Source organism: Rhincodon typus, chromosome 7, assembly GCF_021869965.1.
Source record: "Rhincodon typus isolate 14 chromosome 7, sRhiTyp1.1, whole genome shotgun sequence".
Classification (NCBI taxonomy): Eukaryota; Metazoa; Chordata; class Chondrichthyes; order Orectolobiformes; family Rhincodontidae; genus Rhincodon; species Rhincodon typus.
The window spans coordinates 28353695-28377777 of NC_063338.1; the positions used below are offsets into that span (position 1 = coordinate 28353695).

General features: G+C 40.4%; 1 protein-coding gene across 8 annotated transcripts in view; it reads left to right on the top strand.

The window, feature by feature from the left end:
- The first annotated feature begins 10960 nt into the window (after window positions 1–10960).
- The window catches only part of LOC109920960 (serine/threonine-protein phosphatase 6 regulatory ankyrin repeat subunit B), a 162273-nt gene continuing 149150 nt past the window's right edge, over window positions 10961–24083 (top strand). For 5 of the 8 annotated variants that reach the window (XM_048599174.1, XM_048599175.1, XM_048599180.1 and 2 more), the window contains exon 1: window positions 10962–11373. In XM_048599174.1, coding sequence (XP_048455131.1) covers window positions 11347–11373 — 27 coding nt within the window. In that variant the 5' untranslated portion in view covers window positions 10962–11346. Of the gene's footprint in view, window positions 11374–24083 lie in introns of all 8 variants that reach the window. The other 3 variants (XM_048599173.1, XM_048599176.1, XM_048599179.1) reach the window with 1 other exon arrangement.

Sequence of the window (24083 nt, forward strand, 5' to 3'; positions counted from 1 at the left end):
AGAGAGGGTATCCACTGAAGTATGGCAGAGAAGTACTGTTAGCTCATAGACAATCTCATCCTTCCTCTGAAGCACTGAAAGCATGGCAGGGGATTTCCAAAATACTCTAGTTGTGACGTCTCTTTTCTGGAAGGCAAAGACCAATTGTGGTAACAACACAACTTTCTCTGCAGTTCACTACAGGGAGGTCATTGTAAAAATCTTCCTGAATTGTCTTCTGTTGTGGCTGAAGAGCTGTGTTGATGCAAGCCAGTAGGAGGAAGTGGACATGATTTTCAAGGCATGACAAATCCAGGTAAAGTTCAGAAAGCCCCAGAAACCCCTTTATCCATGACCTCCTTTGACCTCATGAAGGCTTTCACCTTTGTCAGGAAGGACTGTGGAGCATTCTCCAAGTTCAGTTGGATGCAAATATTCACAACTGTCCTCTGCCTGCTGCACAACAGCATGCAAGTAGTGATCCTCACCAATGGAGCACCACAGATCAAAGTTTTGTGCTGTAGTGTTCTCTTCAACTAATCAACCTTAATTGGATCTCTCCACACCTCTGAAATTGGCTGTGTTTCAGTTTAAGACTCCTTGTGATTGGTGCGTAACAGTTTCAAACGGCATGGTGGCTCAGTGGTTAGCACTGCTGCCTTACAGAGCCAGGGACCCAGGTTTGATTCCTCTCTCCAATGACTGTCTGTGTTAAGTTTGCACATTCTCCCCGTGTCTGCGTGGGTTTTCTCCCGGGTGCTCCGGTTTCCTCCCACAGTCCAAAGATGTGCAGGCTAGCTGGATTGATCGTGCTAAATTGCCCGTAGTGGCCAGGGGTGTGTAAGTTGGGTGATTTGACATGGGAAATGCCGGGTTATAGGGAATGGGTCTGGGTGGGATGCTCTTCGAGGGGTAGTGTGGACTAGTTGGGCGGAATGGCCTGTTTCCACACTGCAAGGATTCTATGAAATTGAATTGTATTATGATCACTATTTCCCAAAGATCTTTTAGTTTGAGATTGCTGATTAACCTGCAGCACTACACACTGCTAGATGTGAGTACTTAATCATGAGTTGGTTTCATAATGTGTTTCTCTAGGAAATTGTCACAAAATCATGGTCCAAACTTCCAGACCTGTATTGTCGATTTGATTGGTCCAGTCTTTGTGAATGTTATGGTTACTCAGAGTTACTTCATTTCCTTTGTTACAAACTCCAATACTTGCTTGCTTAATGGTCCAACCATGATTACTATTTAGTGGACCTATTAACTACTCTCGCCAGTGTTTTCTAATCCTAATTTCCACAGACTTCCTGATCTTCAGAGCCAAGATTATTTCTCACTGATGTCCTTAATTCATCCTTGACCATCAGTGATACCTTTCCACCTTTTTCTATTTTGACTGTATTTTTGAAATGTTTCTGCACCCGAGAATACTTATTTCCCAAACATGGTTGTGTTGTTACCACATCTCTGTAATGGTAATTAAATCAAAATTAACTCTATTTGTGCCAACAATACATCCGTGTTTTGCAGATGCTTTGCACATTCAAAGTCTTTTTTTTACTGCCATTCACTGCATGGTCTTTACTTGCTACATCATTACCATTAGATTTTCCATCCTTCCCTTACCACTGTGTCTGACTACCTACTTCACAATTGTTGCCTCAATTTTTTTTCCTCATTGGATTTCTAACTCATGGACTGTAGTGGTTTAAAAAAGCAGCTCATTATCATCTTCTGAAGGGCAACTAGCAATGGACTATAAATGCTGGCCAGCTAATGACACTCACATCCCACAAGAATGAAGAAGATTTCTCCTGTTGCCACAATACTCAATCTGCCGTTAGTTTAAAACCTTTCTCCTGGTCCATATTGCATTCACCATAATACTAGTCACACCCCCATTTTGGTGGAGCCCATCCTAATAAAATAGCTTTTCTTTGTGAGTTTTGGTTCGAATCAAACTACTTCCTGCATCTCACTCTGAACCATGCTTAATTATTTAAACTGTTTGACTTCTTGCCAGTAGACATGCAGTTTAGATAGCAATCCAGATTAGATTATCACCTCCGAGGTTCTGCATTTTAATTTGGATCGTATGTCCTCATACGCTCAGCAGATCAATAGAATTTAATTCATACTTCTATTTATGCTATTATTTGCCCATGTGGACCACCACAACACCTGGACCCTGTACCTCCCACTGTCAAGTTTAACTCCAACAAGATTTTTAAAAAATAATTTAATGGTATATGGATTATGCTGGCAAAGGTCATCCCAAATTGCCCTTGAGAAGGTAGTGTGTGTGGTCTGCTTGAACCAGTATAAGTCAGTTGGTGCAGATACAGTCTGCTGTTAAGAAGGGAGTTCCAGGACTTTGATCCAGAGCAGTGAAGGGATGGTGATGTCCCTCCAAATTATGAAATAGTAAGAACTGCTGATGCTGGAGTCAGAGATAACACAGTGTGGAGCTGAAGGAACCCAGCAGGCCAGGCAGCAGAAGAGCAGGACAGTTGACGTTTCGGGTCGGGACCCTTCTTCAGAAAATGAAAAAGCTTTCTGAAGAAGGGTCCCGACCCAAAACGTCAACTTTCCTGCTCTTCTGATGCTGCCTGGCCTGCTGTGCTCCTCCAGCTCCACACTGTGTTATCTCCCTTCAAATTATGATGGTGTGTAGTTTGGAAGGTAACCTGCAGATAATGCTGTCCCCATGTGTCTGCTGCCCTTGTTCTTTTAGACAGTAGAGGATGCAGGTTTGAAAGGTGCTATTGAAGAACCCTTGATGAGTTACTGCAGTGTACTTGTACACGGTACACTGTGTCACTACTGAGCATTACAGTGGGGAATGTGAATATTGAAGGTGGCGAAAAGGGTGCTAGTTAAGTAGATGGTGCTGAGCTTCTTGAGTGTTATTGGAGCAGCACTTATCTAGGCAAGTGAATTTCAACATACACTGACTTCTACCTTTTAGCTTGTGATCAAGTTTTGGGGAGTCAGAAGCAAGTTACTAGTTTGGTTAGAACTCTGCAGATTACCAAAAGACTGAGGATGTCTGAACTCTCAATTGTGTGAATGGTCAAGGCAAAAGGCATCACAGGCAAAACTAAGAAGATGCACTAAAATCAAACCTATAGATTTGATAGGAAGGACTCTTTCTGGATTTTTGAGTAACCGTAAAGTGATGCTGTTGGGAAATAGATGGGATTTTGTTTTGCTGTGTTTTGAAACTTTCAAACTTCCTTTTGTGTAATAAACTTCTGCAAATTGTTAGAGTCAAATCTGCAGCCTTTTGTGTTTTTGCTTTCTATAAAAGACTGCCATGTTTTTACGTAAAAACAAAATGTGATCTATCAAGCTTGATTTCATTTGGGGATTTGACTGTTCAGTAGTAACATCAGCTGGAATCATAACAATACTTCTGTTTATGTGGATCCAGGAAAATCAGGAGTGCTTCTCCCGACAGCACAGAAAATGTGTGGCCTGTTCCAGCCAGAGTTTACTTAACTTCTTCCTCAGAACAAGTTACAAGCTGGCTCAAGGCATAGATCAAATTCCCTAAAGTCCTGACTAGCAAACTACACTAGGATGCTAGAAGTAAATGAGTGCTTTTTCAAGTTAATATTTATAAGTTTATTTGTACTTTTTTTGCACCATGTTACAAAACTATTAAAATCAAGGCAAAAAGAGTGAGAATTGTAATGTTTAGGATAATTCACATTGGTATCAGAGACTCTTCTCGGAACAAATAGAATATGGTAATATACAGTACCTGTTTAATATAATAAATATAAACATTTGGAAAGTCTTGTTAATACATAATCATCTGTCCAATGTGGTAATTAAAGAGCAGTTTAAAAATTTTTGGACTTTTTTCCCTCGTTCACATTACCATTTTATCTTTATTGCAGGTTCTTTTCTCTCAATTATATGTCCAAATATTTTGAGATTGCACTAATCGAATGACATTTCAGTTTGGATCTATAACAATCTAAATTATGGTGTTGGTTACCTACTTTACTCAGTGCAGTGTTGCATTTTGTGTTCAGCTAAAAGCTTGACTTCCTGTGGTTGCAGAAACTGGTGTCATGGAACTTTTTATTTTTCTGTTAGAAAACCTGATAAACCAAACCAGTATTTTGTAAAGATTTTAGACTATTTCAGCAGTTAAAACAAAGTCATTGGCAAGGACAATAACAGTTGAAACATGGACAGATGGAATTTCCAACAGGTCTGGGTATTAATCTTTGTTTATGACCTACCGAGTATATTTATGACCTGAATCTGCCATTTGTTCTCAAATCTACTCTTCCTCCATCTTGTAAGTGCAGACAGGAAATGTGCAACAGATTTAATAGTAATTCTTAAATATTGAATGGATAAATTGCTAGGAAACCAGCAAACTCTCAATGTTTGATGACTTCAACATATTAAAATGTAAAGGTCTAGGTAAAATGACAATCCTGTTTAAAAATATAAAACCTTTAATAGGAATATCTGGGCTGTTATGTAATTTTAATGGTTAAATGTTAGTGGCAAATGATGGACCCTCACTGCATAACAAAATGCAGTTGAAGGCAATTTCAAATTTAGAAACCACAGCATATAAAACTATTGAACAAAGTAATTCTGTAACCGTTTAAGAGGAAGTCTTCATAGAATGAGCAGCATAATTTTTCTTCCAGTTTTAAGAGAAGTCAAAATAGTTGATTAAAATTACAAAGCATATTGGAAATGAAATTCCTGTCATCTACTCTAAATATCCAAATTACTGTCCCTAATTTATTAAGTACAGAAATCTACTGGTTTAGACAGTTCCAGATATTTTTTTCGCATTTCAGAGTAATTTCATGACACGTTCAGAACAACACTTGGTAGTATGTTTATCACTGTCAGAAAATGCTTTCCTGTTTTATTTCTACTGTATTTTATTTACTTTTTAAAATGTTGTTGCTTAAATTACAGCACATGGAAACACTAGGTTACAAGAATTTATTGAATGAGAATTGTTAAGGAATAAACTGATCAGTTGCAGTCAAAAAATAGACTAATCTTTTCAGATCAGCAGGCTAATTGAGAACTGAAGAAACTTGAAACTTAATTCTCAACAGCTGTAACAGAGTTCTGTGATATTTTGCAATTTGTGTTGGCAGACCACACAGAACTGCAGGCTTTAAAACAACTACCCTACGTCTAGTTCTAGCTACCTCCAACAATCATCTTCAGCTGTGAGGACTGGTCCTTTCTTGAACCACAATTAATTTTGTTATGATCAACTCAGCTGTGGTCAGCAGATTCAGAGAACAAACAAACAGCTGTATAAACATTCAGTCTTGTAACTATTAATATGCTCAGCTACTCTTAAATATGATAATCAGTGGAAACAAATACTTTTTTTGAAAGAGATTTTAGCAAGTTTCTTGAACAGTTGAAGGAGTATTGCAGTATGTTGCAAAGTGGCAAACTGCCAAGTTTCTCTTAAATATGCAGGTTGATATCATTGTGTTCTAATCGACAATTTCAGGCTGACAGTTGAGCAGTGATAGTTTGCCTATCCTGTCAAACGTGCTGCATCAAAAGCCAGAAAGGGTTCAGCAAAGTAATTAAAACAAAAATGTCTGTTTCCTGTTGCCCTCGAACTCGCATTAAACCTAGCTCCACAATTAAACCTAGGGGCTTCCCTTGCCCTGGTCTTACCCTCCACCCTCATCAATCATGATGGCTTTGGAAACCCCTATCTCAATACTTAGCTGTCTGATGGAGATTAGTCCCTAATGTCTGTCATTTGACATCTGAATTTCTTCCTTCCATCTCTTGACCAAACAAAGATTTTGACCAGGTCTATAGAAGTTTGAATCTGAAACCTAATAGACATTTGGGAGCCAAAGGCTAGGATTTCATTGGCTTGGGAATTGTGAGTTGAGCCATTTTCTGATGTATTCCCAAGTTTGCAAATGTAATTTTTTCCTGAGAGGATAGGCAGGGTGGGGTTGGGGCCATTGCCTCTTGAAGCAGACTCGAATTGGGAATGGAGACAGCCAGAAACTAAAATCAGATTAAAAGGCCCATCTATGTTCAATGGGACACCAGCCTAGTTCTGTGGATAACTGGCCACCTAGCCCTCACTCTTTATTCCACTTCCCCAGGTCTCTCCAATTCTCCGCCTATACCCACTGTACCCAATCTTGTCAGCTCTATAAAAGCTCATGAAATGCTCATGAATTAAAAATAAAAATTACCAAACTTGCTCCTTCAGGAGTTCATCAGGCTGTATTTCATTGCAAACATCAAAGCAAAGTACTCTAGTATGAATGTGTGATGAACAAATCTTTACATCTTTTATGGCACATTGACAACTGGGTAGTCATCAAAAAAGATATAAAAACTGTTTAAAAGCAAAATGAAAAATAGGTGTCCTTAAGTGGGAATAATTTACTCGACTATAAACTATGGTTTTGAAAAAAAACTCCTACTAAGATGTTCATTGAATTTCTGATGCTGAATGTAAACATCAGTTAGATGAAACATACTCAAAAAATAGAATCCTTAACCTGGTGTATCCAGAATCCACTCCTTAATCTGTGAACACTCATTCCTAGTATAAATAGGATTCATCATTCATAAAAGGAAGAAACTGCAGTAAATGAAATTTTGGGCATTCTTATCAACGGTGAAGGACAAACATCAATGTGTATAACTATAAACTAGAGTAAAATTATGTCTAAAATGTCTTTGTGATGGTTCATTGGGTAACTCAGAAAAATTTTATTCGACATTTCTTCTTTTTCTTCAGCTTTCCTGAAATATGTTTGTATTTCACCATGCAGTCTTCTCTACATCCAGAGAAATTGAACATTAGTCTAAAAAGTTGCTTTGCTGAATATTTCCTTTCTATCTACAAGAGCAACTTAAACATCCTGTCACTAGCCACTTTTTAATTCTCCATTCCACTTTGATTCTGGTTCTGATCTATCTACACTTTACTCAAAGGTCATCTACTCATCTTTCCATTCAACTATTCTATTGAATAGTGACTTCAACCACTTTTAGACTCCGATTTGAAATCAGTTACTAGTCAAATGAAGATCATTTTTACCACATGTAGAGAAGATATGGTGAGCAGATTAGTTATTAAGATGCTGATTGCAATTTGGTACAATGCTAGCAGAGAACCTTGGCATCTAATCTTGACCAGTCATTTTCTTCCATCAAACAGGCCTACTGGAGCCTGTTCTCTCTCTCCAACTTAGCTAACTTGCTTTAATTATTCATACAGATACAGTGTCTCATATAAATCTTTTATTTCTCTAATGTATCTTGTTATATCTCCTGTTACTATTTGCTATTTTTACTTGTCAGTTAACCTATTCTCCAGTAAATCAGTTTAAAATTGCTCATTCTTTTTTTCTGCTCTTGTGTTTTCATTATCAATCCCTAGTTGCCTTCAGAGTCTACTATTTCAGTGCTGCCTGGCCAGCCTCCCATATTCTACCATTTGTAACAATGAACTGATTTAAAACTCAACTCTCAGACCCAAATCCTAACTGTCATTAGGTGCTGTTCACCTGTCATCTGTTAGCCAATTGACGTCAGCTTTGGATTTCATCCTTGTGTTCATACCGCTGAATTAACCCTACACTATCATTGTTATCTGCTGTAGCCATATAAACCTTCATGGTTTCTGTCCACCTTCAATTATGGCTTCTTGCACATCCTTCACATTCATGTCTAACAATTGATAATGGATAGTCCCCATTCTCTGAAATTCTCTCCCTAAGTCTTTCTTCCTCTTTATCTTCCTTACATTACTTTCTAATATCTTAATTACATTAAACAAACATTTAACAGTAAATCTCTATTTGGTTTGATGTCTTAATTTTTTTTGATAACTCATACAACACCTTAGGAATTTTTGTGACATCAAAGTGCTATGTTATTGCAAATTGTTGTTCTGTTTCTGTTCCTGATCTGCTTTGCTTTATTTCTCCTCAGTAATCTGTAACATCATCTAGTTCTGATGATGGGTAATGCTTGAAACATTGTTTTTATTTTTTATTTATTTTTGATCATGGCTACAAACTGGACGAACACTCTTCCTCTCTCCTTCCCAAATACACACAGTATTTGTGTGGATGATTTGCCCGGATGAAAATATCAAGTTAAATGCTTGTGACTGAGATGGCAAAATGTTATTCTGGAATGCAATATGAAGGATGCATGGCAAAAATCTATGGTCAATATCTAGTGATCTCTATCATATAATATGCAACATATTTGAAGAGTATACCAGTTATGAGCTGGGTATAATTTCAAAACTTTTTAAAATGAGATGAAGGATTGTTACAATACAGAAAAGTGAAACTGATGTGAGCACCAGAGGGAGCAATCATCTGCTGAACAAAGACTGCATTGTATCACTGTTGATGCATGAAACATGCCCTGTGTTTGTCACTGAACCAGTAACTTTGCATGTTCATATTTCTGCTGATCTTTTATAATCTGCCACTAGGGATTGCACCTTGATGTGGTGGAAAAGCTGGGTTGCTCTAATGGTACTGAACTGTGCTGTCATGAGTCTTCGAGATCTCCTGGTGAGGAATTGTATTACAGAAACAAACTCAGAGATAAGTTTGTAATGGACTTGCAAACTTGAGTACCAACAATGGATAATTTTGATCTGCTGAGATACTAACTAATGAATTAACTGATGGTTTCTAAGTCCAAAGCAAAATGCTGGAAATGCTCCACATGCTAGAAATCCAAAATAAAATTTTAAAAACTGTGAAAGTACTCAGCAGGTCCAGTCTCATCAATCTGAAACATCAACTCAGTATCACTCTCAGCACATGATGTCTCACCTGTTGAGTATTTCCACATCTTCAGTTTTGTTTCTGTAAACTTACAAATTCTATCATTACTGTGTTTATTTCTGTATTGGTCCTGTATTTACACAGAATCTAGCAATAATGTATTGTGATCCATTATGTATCTCTGTAATTGTTAATCATAGGATCACTTCCTATGGTGATTGGTCTGTGACAACTATTAATTATGTCTTAAAATTGTCTTGAAAGTGTGTCCAATACACAAGAAACATTACAGATATGAGCCTATTCACATTTGCTTGAATCAGCGGAAGAATGGTTAGCTATAATGTTAGTGTCCATTTTTTGTGTAGGTGTTGTCATGCGGTGCTGAACATAACTGACAAATAAATAATCGTAACCATGGTTAGATATTTTTATGGGAACCACAGAAATATGTTTGCTTGCATTGCTTGACTGTTGCGGAAGTTAGCTGTTTGGTTAGGATAAAGTTCTTTGCATGCCTAGACATTATTTTGTGTAGGACCGTTACTTTCAGTTTGTAAAGTCGAATATTTAGAGGTAATTAAACTAAGAAATTTGAAAGTGAAGCCTTAATCAGGGAAGGTAGATGATTAGTGCCTTTCGTAACTACAGGACATTCAAAAGTGCTTTACGGTCGATTGATTTTGCTTCAAAGGTATTATTCAATGCTATTATGTATGTAATCATGATTATGTTTTTCTCAGCCAAAATACAATATCTTGAGCAGCCTACCAAACATCGAATGATGTGGATGAGGTTGTAGTCCTGGACCTCCAGCCAGTTTAGAATCAGTACAAAGGTGCAAATGCGCTGTATCTATGCTAAATTCGTAGTACTTGCTTTTAATGATGTGTTGTTTTGAAATGTGTCCTAACATTAGCTTAATTAAAATAAAATGAAGAACTGTGGATGCTGGGAATCTGAAACAAAAACAGAAATTGTGGGAGAAACTCAGCAGGTCTGGTAGCAGTTGTAGAGAGGAAACAGTTAATGTTTTGAGTCCAATTTCCCTTCTTGCTGAGTTTCTCCAGCAATTTCCGCTGTTGTGGTTGAAGAATTATCTTAGTTTTCTTACATTGAGGCCAAATTGTAGCTAACCATCTGACTGATAACAATGCTAATTTGCCCATAACAAAATGAGATCTTGAATTTGAGATTTCAACTCTTGTTTTTCATGTTCACATGATCAATTGCAGTAGATATTATTTGTTATACTAGAAATGGATACTTTTTACAAAGGGAAGATTGTTGACACAAATAGGCAAAACACTAAGTCACAGTTTTTTTCCCTGCAGTATCTTAATGGTCCAATCAGTAGCGCTGCTATGGAACTACAGCCATTTAACCTTAATTACCCGGAATCTAAAAGCAGATCACTGATTTATGCCCCTTCTCCTGTAAGAATTTGATGTATGCCTTTTTAGGGTCCTTCAAATGAGCGTGAACTAGTACAAAATAAACCTGTTTGCAAACACATTTGCTCAGGGATTTAACTCGACACACTAAAGATTGCTCTCCTTAGAGTGAAGAAGGCTGAGGAGATATTTTTGTCTTCAAAATAACCGTTTCAATAAAGAAAGCAAGGAACTACAGCGACACTCACAACGAAGGTTTTTGGCTACAGAGCGAGAGGGAAAATTATGATTTTAATCACACTAAGTTGTTCTGACTGCACGACCTGGAGAAGGTGGTGGAAACATTCAATAGTAGCTTTTAAAAGGGGGGGTTACAGGCTTGGAACAAGAAACTTGCAGCACTTTGGGGAAAGAGTAGGGGAGTGGGAATAATTTCATAGAACCCCGCATGGGCACGACAGGCCGAATGGCCTCCAATTACGTGCAGTCTGTCTGCAAAAGTTTTTTTATATATCAGTGCCATTACGTTAACGTATTGCCGCTTGTCCCGCTCCTTCCAGGTCGGTGGCCAGAAACGGTGCCCCTGTGGCCAGGATTTGTTGTACTGTCATCCTTTTCGGGTGCTTTTGTTCGCAACCCGTGCGTTTTAAAAGATGCTGCGAACCTTCAAAGCAGAATGGGTGGGGGGGAGGTTTAGAGAGGATGGGGACAGGGGAGATGTGCGGACCCCACAAACAATTGAATGGCAAAGGATTTTGTGAGAATGAAGGTCTTGTCGAAGAGCGAGTCCGATACCAGCTCCCAGTCGCCCCAGGGCACAGGGACGAAGGGGTAGCGGCGCTCGCGTTCGGATGACATCAGCTGATGGAATCCTATCGGGCTCGGACTGCTCGCGCGACTTCCGCTCGGGGCGGTAGGGAGGAGGCGGCAGCGGCGCGCGCGAGAGGGGCGGGCAGACGGACCGATCGACCGACCGACCGACCGACGGCCGTTACTTCGCTCTCGGTTTTTTTTTAAAAACCGTATTTTTTTTTCCTTTGACCGCCCGCCGTGCGAGGTGAGGGGGAAAGAAGTAAATCAACAATTTAAAAAAAAGAATTAAACCCGCAACCGTCATCGGAGCAGCTGCGAGACGAGCCTGTGCATATGTGAGCGGCAGAGGAATGGGTGTCCTCAAGCTGACGGAACAGGTAAGAAACACCCGGGGAAGGGGAAGGGGAATGGAGGGAGGGGGTACTAGAGGAAGATGGAGGGAGTGAAGGAGGAATGAGGGGGGAGAAAGAGAGAGAGGTGGGGGTGGGGTGGTGTGGAGTGGAAGGAGGAGAGAGATGAAGGAGGGCATTGACCCTGGAGGGAATTTTGGGAGGTTCGAGCTGGCCCCTGAAACAGTGCTGTCAGAAGGAGCCGTGTTGACCGTCGCGTTTTAAAACTAAGATCTGCTGCAGAGCTGGGCTGGCCGGTGGAACAAGCTTAGCCAGTGATGGTTTTTTTTGCCTTTTGCATTTTTTAAATATTTATAATTTTAATGTGGAGCAATGCTGTGCCCCGGCGCTTTTTTTTTCGCGAGGGAAGGAGTCCGTGTATGTTGCTGTTTTGAGAACTGCTGCACGGACCTGCTGGGAATATAAAAATACTTTTCACGTATTTCTTTTCATTTCATGTTTATCACCGAGACTGAAACAACATCACAAGATTATGCTGTTTGTAGCAATTAAGTTAGATTAGTTCTGTCATAAAAGCTTCGTAAGAAATCAGATGCTGAATCCGAAAGATGGGGGCGATAGAGGATGTAGGCAACATGAATTGATTGTTTTTTTCTTGATCATTATGTCTCTGGAATAAAAATGTTTTCCGTGATATAATTGTATCCTGAGACATGACAATATCAGGTGCTTTTCAGAGTTTGGGAGAAGAGAATTAGAAAATCTTGAGGATTTAAAGCCCACTTGTCCTATAATAAAATATCCGTTACGTATTGGAGTCAGCGTGTTCAGTAATTTACTTAATCTTGACTTCCTCTTTTGAAATGTTGAGAAGAGTGAGATGCATACTTCAGTGTTTCAGTCCAGGCAAGCGGAAGGAACTGTAGTAAGGGATTATAGAATTGAGACATATAATTTAAAACGAGTTATATGTATTTCAGTTTTTTGAAACTTATTTTAAACTTGCATTACGTTTTACTTTAAGACTTTGCAGAAAGACTGAAATTGGAAAGACTCTTTTACGAACTTCTAATTTGATATTTTCGCTGTTAGAACAATTTGGATTGTTTTGTTTTGACTGCAGATTGTAGGAAACCTCCTGTGAAAATAGGTAGTTCTCTGTAAACTAATACCTGTATTACATTCATGCAGTTGATGCAGACTATGCTAAAGAAAATACTACAGAGAAAGAACTATATTGTTCTAAGGTGCATCACCACAAAAATGCTGTTCATTTTTGTAAAATTCCTAAACCTAAACATTTCATGATTTGAATTACACAATGACTATGATGTAAAATTTGAATAGCTTTTTGTGTTTGTTTTGCTCTTGTACAATGCTTTAAGGGTTTTTCAACCGTTGAGGTAGATCAAAAAACAATCCTTAGCAGAAAATGCATGATACACTCAGCTGCTCAAGCAGCACCTGTGGTGAGAAGCACATGGATTAATCTTTTGGATATGGACCCATGGAAAAATGTTTTGAAGGGCCCCCTTCTGAGATATTAACCTCATCTATTTTTCCCTGCAGATTGTCTGATCTAAGTGTTTCCAGTAATTTTTTATTTCAGTTTTGATATGAACATAAAGTAGATATCTGTAAGCTATCTCTAATACCATTAAAGGAGAAAAACACATTGATAGAACAACTTTAACAGTCCCACATGTGCCGAAGAGCTGCACAATCAATCAAGTACTTTTGAAGCACAGCCATTATTTTACTGTATGGAACTGTGGCAGTAGATTATGCAAAACAAGGTTCTGCAAACAATGAGATGTGTCCAGATCACACTTTCAGGGATACAATGCCTTTATTAGTTTTACCTCTCATATGTTTTAATTGTTACCAGCTACTGCCTGTCTGTTCATATCATTGAATGTTATAGTATGTAGTTTGCCTTCTAAAGTCAGTCTTCTGAAAATGATGGCATTGATTTTTGTAGCTTTTAGTATTCTATGTTTTGCATGATAAATTCAAATTTCACATATTCCAGAACTTCATGTTATATAATATTTTTAAAAATTTCCTCAATTCACTTCTCTAGGCCCCTGTAATCCAACTAATAGGGTGCAGGATATCAATCCTTGATTATTCTTAACACTTACTGAGATGAACTGCATGTTTATTTAAACCTGCCCCATATAAATGCTTTGTTGCCCCACAGCTGCTTTTATTGTTATTACGGGTATCGTTCTGATATAACTTTGGGATGGGAATCCAAAAATCTAGAAGTTTAAACAAATTGAAGTAGAGTTTCCACTTTGGTACAATTGGCAATCCAGGTGCAAATTGTACTCAATTGCCCTAACTTCCTTAATTAAGTTTAAGTTAAGCATTGAAATTTAAGTAACCAGTTAGTACTGTTTGTTGTTATAAGTGTGGGTTTAGGTGAATACTGGGCTTCAGTGAGTAAGGTGAGCAAGGTAGGGTTCTTTTATTTTTGTTAGTGTAAATGGGCAGAGGTGGCAGTTAGGGCAGTGATGTGCTCCTGCCAGATGTGGGAGATCATGAAGCAGTCTAGAGTCCCTGATGACCATGTCTGCAGGAAGTGTGACTGGCTGCAACTCCTCAGACCATATTGTTTGGTTGGAGTGGCACTTGGACACACTGAGGATCATGTGGGGGCAGAAAGTGTGATAGATAGTAGTTGCAGGGAGGTGGTCACACCACAGGTTCATTCGGGTAGATGGGTGACTGCCTGGAGAGGTAGGGAGGAAGTGCAGGAGTATCCTGTAGCTAATCACCTCACTAACAGATATACCGTCTTGGATACTGATTAGGGGGATAGCCTCAGGGAAATATAACAGCAGCCAGGCCTGTGGCACCACAACTGGCTCTGCTGTAGAGCAGGGTTGGGCAAGATCCAAGTGAGCGATAGTGGTAGAAAACTCGCTAGTTAGGGGCACAGGCAGGTGTTTCTGTGGCCGCATTTGAGAGTCCAGGATAGTGTGTTGCCTCCCTGGTGCCAGTGTCAAGGACATCTCTGAGCGGTTGCACAAAATTCTTAAGGGTGAGGGTGAGCAGCCAGAAGTCATTGTGCACATTGGTACCAATGATATAGGTAGAAAGAGGGATGAGGTCCTGCATACTGAGTACAGGGAGTTAGGAAGGTGGTTGAATAGCAGGACCTTGAGGATAGTAATCTCTAGGCGACTACGAATGCCACATGCTGGTGAGGCGAGGAATATAAAGATAGGACAGATGAATGCTTGGCTAAGGAGCTGGTGCAGGGGACAGGGTTTCAGGTTCTTGGATTTTTGGAACCGCTTCTGGGGCAGGGTTGACCTGTACAAGAGGGATGGGCTGCACCTAAACTGGAGGGAAACCAATATCCTCACAGGGAGGTTTGCTAGTACTACTTCAGAGTGGCAGGGGGCTGGGAACCAGAACAGCAGATCAGCAATTGGAGGGATTGAGGGGAAGGTACATATTAAGACCAGTAAATCAGAAAGAAAGGACAGGCAGGGACAGGTAAATGAACATGATGGTAGCAATGGGCTGAAATGTGTTTATTTCAATGCAAGGAGTAATATAGGTAAAGTGGATGAGCTGAGAGCCTGGATCAGTACATGGGACAATGATGAGAGACTTGGTTGAGAGAGGGACAGGACTGGCTGCTCGATGTTCCAGGGTTTATTGTTTTTAGATGAGATAGAGAGGAAGGTAACAGAGGTGGAGGAGTTGCACTACTAATCAGGGAGAATGTTACATCTGCACTCAGAGAGGACATACTGGAGGGCTTACCTACTGAGGCAATATGGGTACAGCTCAAAAATAAGATGGGTGGAATCACTCTGATAGGTTTATACTATAGGCCTCCCAAAAGCCGCTGAGATATTAGGAACAAATATGTAGGTAAATTATGGAGACATGCAATAAGAACAGTTGTCATATTGGGTGATTTTAACTTCCTCAATATTGACAGGAACTCCCTTAGAGCAAGAAGCTTAGGTGGGGCAGAATTTAAGTGCATCCAAGAGGGTTTTGTGAAACAATATGTGGATACTCCAGCTAGAGGAGGGGCCATACTGGGCCTTGTGCTGGCTAATGGGCCTGGCCAGGTGACTGACCTGACAGTGGGACAACATTTTGGAAACAGTGGTCACAACTTCTTAAGTTTTAAGATAGTTATGAATAAGGATAAGTCAGGACCTTGCGGGAAGATGCTAAATTGGGGAAGGGCAAATTACGACAGTATTAGGTAGGAGGTAGGGATATAAATTGGGAGGAGCTGTTATCTGGCAAGTCTGCATTTGACATGTGGGAATTGTTTAAAGACCTGCTGAGAGTTCAGGACCGGCATGTTCCAGAAGGAGGATGGGCAAGGTAAGGGACCCATGGATAATGAGGGAGGTTATGAATTTAGTCAAAAGGTAAAAAAGAAGCATATGTAAGGTTTAGGAAGCTAAAATCCTAATTGGCCTATCAATGGATTAGCCAGATTATGGTCACTAGTTCTCACTCCTGACTGTCAATGCACAACTGAGAATAACATGCAGGTCTATTTTTTGGTTGCATAAGAACTTATGAGAAATTTTCAGGCGTGTATTTTCTCTTTTTCTCTTCCCCACTTTGTTAGGAAACATGTCTGTCCAAAAGTAGTGCAGGAACAGCATCTCATATTTTGCTTGGGAACCCTGCAGCCCAAGGGTATCAACATGGACTTCACAAGCTTCAAAATCTCCCCTCCCCCGACCGCATCCCAAAACCAGCCCAGCTCGTCCCCGCTTCCCTAACCATTCCTCCCACCTCAAGCCCCACCCCCATCTCCTACCCACTAACCTCATCCTGCCTCCTTGACCTGTCCGTCCTCCCTGGACCGACCTATCCCCTCCCTAACTCCCCATCTACATTCACCTTTACTGGCTCCAACTCCGCCTCTTTGACCTGTCTGTCTCCTCTCCACCTATCTTCTCCTTTATCCATCTTCTATCCGCCTCCCCCTCTCTCCCTATTTATTTCAGAATCCCCTTCCCCTCCCCCTTTTCTGAAGAAGGGTCTCGACCCGAAACGTCAGCTTTCCTGCTCCTCTGATGCTGCTTGGCCTGCTGTGTTCGTCCAATCTCTACGCCTTGTTACCTCGGATTCTCTAGCATCGGCAGTTCCTACTATCTCCTGTCCAAAAGTAGTGTCGGTTTTCACTATCCTGGCAAAGTGGTTTCTTTCCCTGTTTTAGCTGAGCCACATGGTATAGAAGATCCATCTGGTGAGTGCAAGGAGAAAGCTTGAATGGCTCAAGCTCTCTATGCCTTCCTACATTCTCCTTTATGCATGTTATGTTCATCAAGAATGCAAGAGCAGTTGATTTAATCTCTGGAACTTTGTTTAAAGGTATAATATATTTTCCAAAACAGGATTATCTCTAGACATTTGTGCCAACATACTTCATGTCATAGATAGGTTTTTCAAAATATCTGCATGGTTTTGAGAATGTGTTGAATAAAATTATGAAGGGGGTGAAGATCTGTCCCTGGGATAATACGTATTCCAAATATACAAACAAAGATCAGATCAGTCTGCATGTGGCAAGAAATATCTGCATTTGCAAAATCTTGTGTTGCGTATTTGCCATGCTTGTTAGATTTTGCTGTTAGATTGTAATGATGAGCTCTATCATGGCCTCATTGGTGCTTTTGTGGTGAACAGGAGTAATGCATCCTTAGGGGTGGTGGGGGTGGGAAAGAGGGTGAAAGGTCATTGGTGAAGTTAGGGGAGAGGAGAAGATGGCAGGTGGCAGCAAGCTGATGGTCTCTGGAGCAAGAGAGTAGAGGTGGGTAGCAAGAGAACAGGGGTCTCCATGGAAAGATAGAGGAGCATGAGGGAATGCTCTGGGGAAGAAGAGAAACTGGGATGGCTCCAGGCAGAACGTAAATGTGAGAGTGTGGGACATAGCTCCAGGGAGAAATATGCTCAAGTTGTTTTGTGAGCTCCCGGCTTCACTATAACATTGTTCTGTCAAAAGGGGCAATGTTTTCTGCAGTCTAATTTCAGGACCTAAGTTAGGAGCCAGATGTGAAAGGCAGACTGGTATTAGAATAGAACGTTTGTATTGTAGCATCATTTTGTAAAGTGTTGGTCTGTAAATGGCATGAAAGATGCCCTGATCTAGCAGCTGTATTGTTGCAATTGCTTAATGCACCTCACCTTAGCATGTTGATTGTTGCTCAGGATTATTATTATTGATTCTATTTCCATATTTTGCATTGCTGTACCACGTGTCACCTGTGTGATGAAATGTTCAGATGAGCATTTCTGTATCAGGTGATGTAGGTTAAAGTGGAGCTTCTGGTGTTACCTGATGTTGGTTGTATCAACAACAGCCATCAACCATTTGAGGCATGATAGTGAGAGTAAATAGAGCAGGCTTTGAGCATTCAAATAAATGAAAGGAGTGTTTTACAGTGGTTGAAAGTGATACCTGCATTTATACAGCACACCCCAAAGCATGTGACTGCCAATTAAGCAGTTTTGAAGTGTAATTACTGTTGTAACATAGAAAACATGGCAGCCAATTTGCACATGGCAAACTTCCACAAACAGCAAGACCATAATGACCGGATAATGGTTTTTGTGACTGAACGAATGAATACTGATCACGACATCAAGAATAAAGCACTTTGAGATATCTGATGGTGGTAAAAGGTGCTACATTTATGCATTTTTTTCTTTATTAATTCTATGTTAAGACTTCAGGAGTTAGAGAAAGTTTAAGAATCAAATGAAACAAGCTATTTTGTATAAATATGCTACAAAAGTTTGGGTTTTCAGAGTTGTGCAAGTTCTGCAAGGAATGGAGATCTGATAGAATGATGCATAACAGTTGTTTCCTGAGAACTTGTTAAAGGACTAACCAGTTTTCTTTCCTTAAATATGATTCTGTGCTTAAATTGGTTCAAGGCGAACAGGGTTAAATTAAGAGGACACATTGCATAGGCTAGGCTTGCACTCCCTTGAATGTTGAAAGTTAAAAGCAAACTTAAATTGTTTGAAGTGGGAGTGATCTAATAGAAGTTTTTTCTGTGTTATGAAAGGATTTATTAGGAAATAATGTAGAGAAATTGAGCTCAATTTTAGTGGACGAATTGGAGTCTTGATGGAATAAGCTCTAAATCTTGAACCCAGACGTGACCTTGGTGGTATGTTGGTCGTGGATGCTCCTGGACGCACCCACCTCTGGGAGTCCTTTGCAATTAGGACCAGCAGTAGGAGTGTCAGTGGCAGTATCCAGTACCTTTAGTAGAAAGACCATGGCTGCCATTAGAACAAGACCTAGATGGGCAGAGACACCAGTCTCCATAAATGGGTACAATGGCATGATATAATGCCGACCAAGTAATAACTGGCCTGTTATGTTATGGTGCAGTTGTGCCTACTCTTTCAGCAGGGCAAGACTTCTTGCCGTCAAGAATATTTTCCAATCCATTTTCTCAATAGGGTTTAATTATTTATTCAGGGCCTTGCAAGTCTACCCGCCACGGCAGGTATTCACTACTGCTGAGAGGCTGCCACTGGGGAAAAATAGACAGAGGTAAGTTCATGCTACAAAACAAGAAACATAATTCAAAATTTAAAGCAAGGTTGTTCAGAGATGATGTAACAAAAGGCAACTTGGCACAAAGGGTGTTGGGAATCCAGACTTATTTCTACCAAGATTTTCAGGCTTGGGATCGATTGAAAATTTTAATTTTCAAATTGAGATTGAGAGAGTTTGTTAGGTAAAAATTCTGAGGATTATGGAGCCCAGGTAGTCGACATGAAATTAAGTCAGTCTAGTTACAGACATGGAGACATACAGCATGGAAACAGACCCTTTGGTCCAACTAGTCCATGCTGACCATGTTCCCAAACCAAATTAGTCCCACTTGCCTGCATGTGGCCCATATCCCTGTAAACCTTTCCTATTCATGTACATATCCAAATGTCTTTTAAATGTTGTAACCAGCATCCACCACTTCCTCTCGCAGTTAATTCCACATATGAACCACTCTGTGTGTTTAAAAAAAAAAAAAGTTGCCCCCTCCCCATATCCTTTTTAAATCTTTGTCCTCTCACCTTTAAAAATATGCTCCCTACCTAGTTTTGAACTCCTCCACTGTAAGGAAATGACCCTTGCTGTTCACCTTAACTATGACCTTATTAGTTTTATAAATATCCATTTGGTTACCATTTAACCTCCAATGCTCCTGTGAAAGAAGTCCCAGCCTATCTAGGCTATCTTTTTATATCCAAAACCTGTCATTCCTGGCAACAAATTCTGTCTGAACCTTCTCCAATTTAATAATATCCTTCCTATATCGGGGCAGCCACAACTGCACGCAGTACTCCAGAATGTACTCCTCACCAATGTCATGTGCAACCTAAACGTGACATCCCATATCCTATATCAAAACTCTGAGCAATGAAGGCAAACAGGCTAAAAGCCTTAACCACCCTGTTGACATGTGACACAAATTTCAAAGAATTATGTACCTGTATCCCTAGGTCTCTCTGTTCTACAACATTAACCAGGGCCCTACCATCAATTGTATAAGTCCTGTCCTTGTTTGCATTTTGGTAAAATTACACCTCACATTTGCCCAAATTAAACTCCATCTGCCACTCCTCAGCCCATTGACCCACTTGATCAAGACCTCTTTGTAATCTTGGATTACCTTCTTCAATGTCCACTTTACCACCAATCTTGGTTACATCTGCAAACTTGCAAACCATGTCTCCTAAATTGTCATCTAAATCTTTTATATAAGTGCCAAACGAAAATGGACCCAGTACTGAACTGTGTGGAAAATCACTGGTCACAGGCTTTCAGTCTGAAAAACAACCCTCAAACACCACCCTCTGTCTCCTACCATCCAACCGATTTTGTATCCAATTGGCAAGCTCTCCCTGAATCCCTTGTGATCTAATTTTACTAATTAGTCTTCCATGCCAAACCTTGTCAAATTGTACGTCTTTTGTGAATTTCTCTTCATTTTGCTCCATCATCTCTTCTGAACATTGACTTTATGCAACTGCATATTATTCAGCTGTCCTGTGTGTTTTCACAGTATTGTTTGTTTTCAAGTGCTTACCTAGCTCTGATCACAAAATAGATGCAAATAATTAAAACTGTCTATCATAGTTCTGTACAGAACCACTTTAATACCATCATGATGACCTCCAATTGCAGAAAGAAAGACATAGGATTGTAAGAAGGGTCTAGGCCCGAAACGTCAGCCTTCCTGCTCCTCTGATGCTGCTTGGCCTGCTGTGTTCATCCAGCTCTACATCGTGTTATCTCAGATTCTCCAGCATCTGCAGTTCCTACTATCTCTGATAGGATTGTATAGAATGTGCAGAATTGAAACCACATCAATGGTTCTGCTCGACTCAAGCCTATTCCTGTTTTTCCTCATCTATATCTAACATAACAATCTGTATACCTTTACCTGTCATTTCTATATGTTTTTACATGGATTTATACTATTCACTTCAACCTCTCCTATAATAGTGAGTTTCACATTTTCATCTCTCTTCAGGTGAAGAGATTTCTTCTGAGTTTCCTTTTGGATTTCTTGGTGACTATCTTATTATGCTGTTTCTAACTATAGGAAACATTCTCTGTCTGAATCCACTCTGACAAAATCTTTCATTATTTAAAGAACTCCATTCGGTCACCCCAGAGTCACCGGCTTTCAATTGAAATGTAATAAAACCTGGCAATCCTTTCCTGATATGATGCCAGCAGTCTGGTGGGTATTTATCTTTGTAAGTCTTCTCTGAATCCTCTCCAGTGATCTTTATAGACATCCTTGAGCAAGTTGATTAGAAAATGCTCATGTACATCTCTGAAGGAGGTGGGACTTAAACTTGGGTTTCCTGGCTTCCAGTGATCTTTACATTCTTCTTATACTGCGGCCACCAGAACTGCATTCAGTACTCTAACCATTTAGTATCAAGATCACCACAATTTGGTGTCATCCACAAATTCACAGATTATGAATAGCAGGGGTCCAAGCAATGATCCAGGTGAAACATCATACCTTCTGCGATTCTGGTTAGCTACTCTTTGCTTCCACAATCTGCTTTCTGTCTTGAAGCCAACTAACAGTCAGTTGTGTTACTTGACTCCTAACTTCACATTCCACTGAGTCTTTTGAGTCATAGCAGGCATAAAGGAAGCTGGTTGTGGTTATTGAAAGTCATTTATCCCTGCACCAGTGCATCTCTGCAGAAGTTCCTCAGGGGAGTGTCAGAGGCCCAACCATCCTCAGCTGCTTCATCAATGAACTTCCCTCCATCACAAGCTCAAAAGTTTGCTGATGACTGCATGTTGTTCAATGCCTTTTGTGAGTCCTCAATACTGAATCAGTCCATGTTCAAATGCAGCAAGAACAGCACAATGTCCAGGTTTAGGCTGACAAGTGGCAAATAATATTCACACCCTGCAAGTGCCAGGCAATGAACTTCTCCAACAAGAATCTAACCATTGCTCTTGACATTCAATGGCATCACTCTCACTGAATCCCCTGCTATCTACATCCTGAGGAGTTACCATTGACTAGAATTTGTTTCAGACTAACCATATAAATACTGTGGGTGTGAGAGAATGTCAGAGGCAAGGAATCCTGCAATGAGTAACTCACTTCCTGACTCCCTAATGCCTGTCCACCATCTACAAGGCACAAGTCAGGAGTGTGTTAGAGTGCCGTCCACTTGGCTTGGATGAGTGCACCTCCAACAGCATTCAAGAAGCTTGACACCATCCAGGGCAAAGCAGGTTACTTGATTAGCACACATCAACAAATTTCCCTTCCCTTCACCACTGACCCTTAGTAACACAGTATATACTATCAATGAAATGCACTGCAGAAATTTACCAAGACTCTTTATGCATCTCCTTCAAAACCCATGACAATTTGAATCTGGGACGGAGGGGAACAGATATGTATGAATGCCAACACTTGCAATTTCCCCCTTCAAGCTACTTAACATCGTGACTTGATGGAAAGTAGATTGCTGTTCCTTCAGTGTTGCTAGGTCACGATCTGGAACTCCCTCACTAATGACATTGAGTGTACCTATCCAAACTGAACTGCAGCAATTCAAGAGGGCAGCTAGGCATTGGCAATAAATGATAGCCCAGCCCTTGACACTCTCATCCCTGAGTGAATTAAAGAACTGACCTGATTTTGGTAATCGTGTGTTTTGATCAACCTATTTATGACTCTTTACACAGAGAGTGGTGGGTGCGTGGAATGTGCTGCTGGCGCTGGCAGTGGTAGTTAGAGTCAGATACATTAGAGACATTTAAGCGACTCTTGGATAGGCACATGGATGATAGTATAATGTAAGGTATGCAGGGTAGTTTGATCTTAGTAGGATAATAGGTTGGCACAACATCGTGGGCCAAAGGGCCTATACTGTGCTGTACTGTTCTATGTTCTATGTAAAGCAGGAAAGAACTCAAGCAGGCAATTAGGAGAGCAAAAAGAGGACATGAAATGAACTTGGTAGTAGGGTTAAAGAGAATCTCAAGGCATTCTGTATATTTAAAAACAAGAGGATGACTAGGGAGAAGGTAGGACCACTCAAGGATAAAGGAGAGAACTTGTGCTTGGAGGGAGAGGATGTGGGTGAGATTCTAAATGAGTACTTTGCGTCAGTATTCATCCAGGAGAAGGATATGGAGGATAGTGAGATTTGTGTGGAGCATGCTATTATGCTAGGGCATTTTAAGATCAAGAAAGAAGTGGTGTTGGATCTCTTGATGAGCATTAAGGTGGATAAGTTCCCAGGCCCCAATGGAATCTGCCCCAGGTTATTGGGTAGAGCAAGTGAGGAGATTGCTGGGGCCTTGACCGAGATCTTTGTATCCTCATTAGCCACTGGAGAGGTCCTGGAGAACTGTCAAGTAGCTAATGTTGTTCCTCTATTTAAGAAATAGGGATAATCCTGGAAACTGAGAGACTCTCGAGTGGTTGGGAAGCTATTGAAGAGAATTCTTAGGGATAGGATTTACATGGCATTTGGAAAAGCAAGGCCTAATTATGGGCAGTCAGCATGGCTCTGTGCAGGGCAGGTCACGTCATAATAACTTGATTGAATTTTTCGAGGAGGTGACAAAGATGATCGATGAGGGTAGAGCAGTGGATGTTGTCTACGTGGATTTTAGTAAGGCATTCAACAAGGGCAATATGGTAGGCCCATCCAGAACATTAAGATGCATGGGATCTACGGAGACTTGGCTCCGTGGATTCAGAATTGGCTTGCCTGTTGAAGGCAGAGGTTAGTGGTGGAGGGTTGTTTCTCAGGCTGGAGGTCTGTGATGAGTGCTGTTCCGCAGGGATCTATACTGGGACATCCGTTTGTGATTATATATAAGTGACTTGGGTGGGTTAGTAAGTTTGCAGATGATACAAAGATCGTTGGAGTTGTGGATAGTGTAGAAGGTTGTCAGAGGATTCACTGGGATATCGATCAGTTGCAGATATGGGTGGAGAAATGGTAGGTGGATTTTAATCCAGGTGAGTGAGCTGCTGCACTTTGGGAGATCAAATGTTAAGGAAAAATGTAGAGTTAATGGCAGGACCGTGAACAGCATTAATGTGCAGAGGGATCTTGGGGTTCAAGTCCATAGCTCCCTGAAAGTGGCCAAGCAGGTAGATAGGGTAATAAAGAAGGTATATGAAGCGCTTGCCTTTATTGGTTGGGAAAGTTGG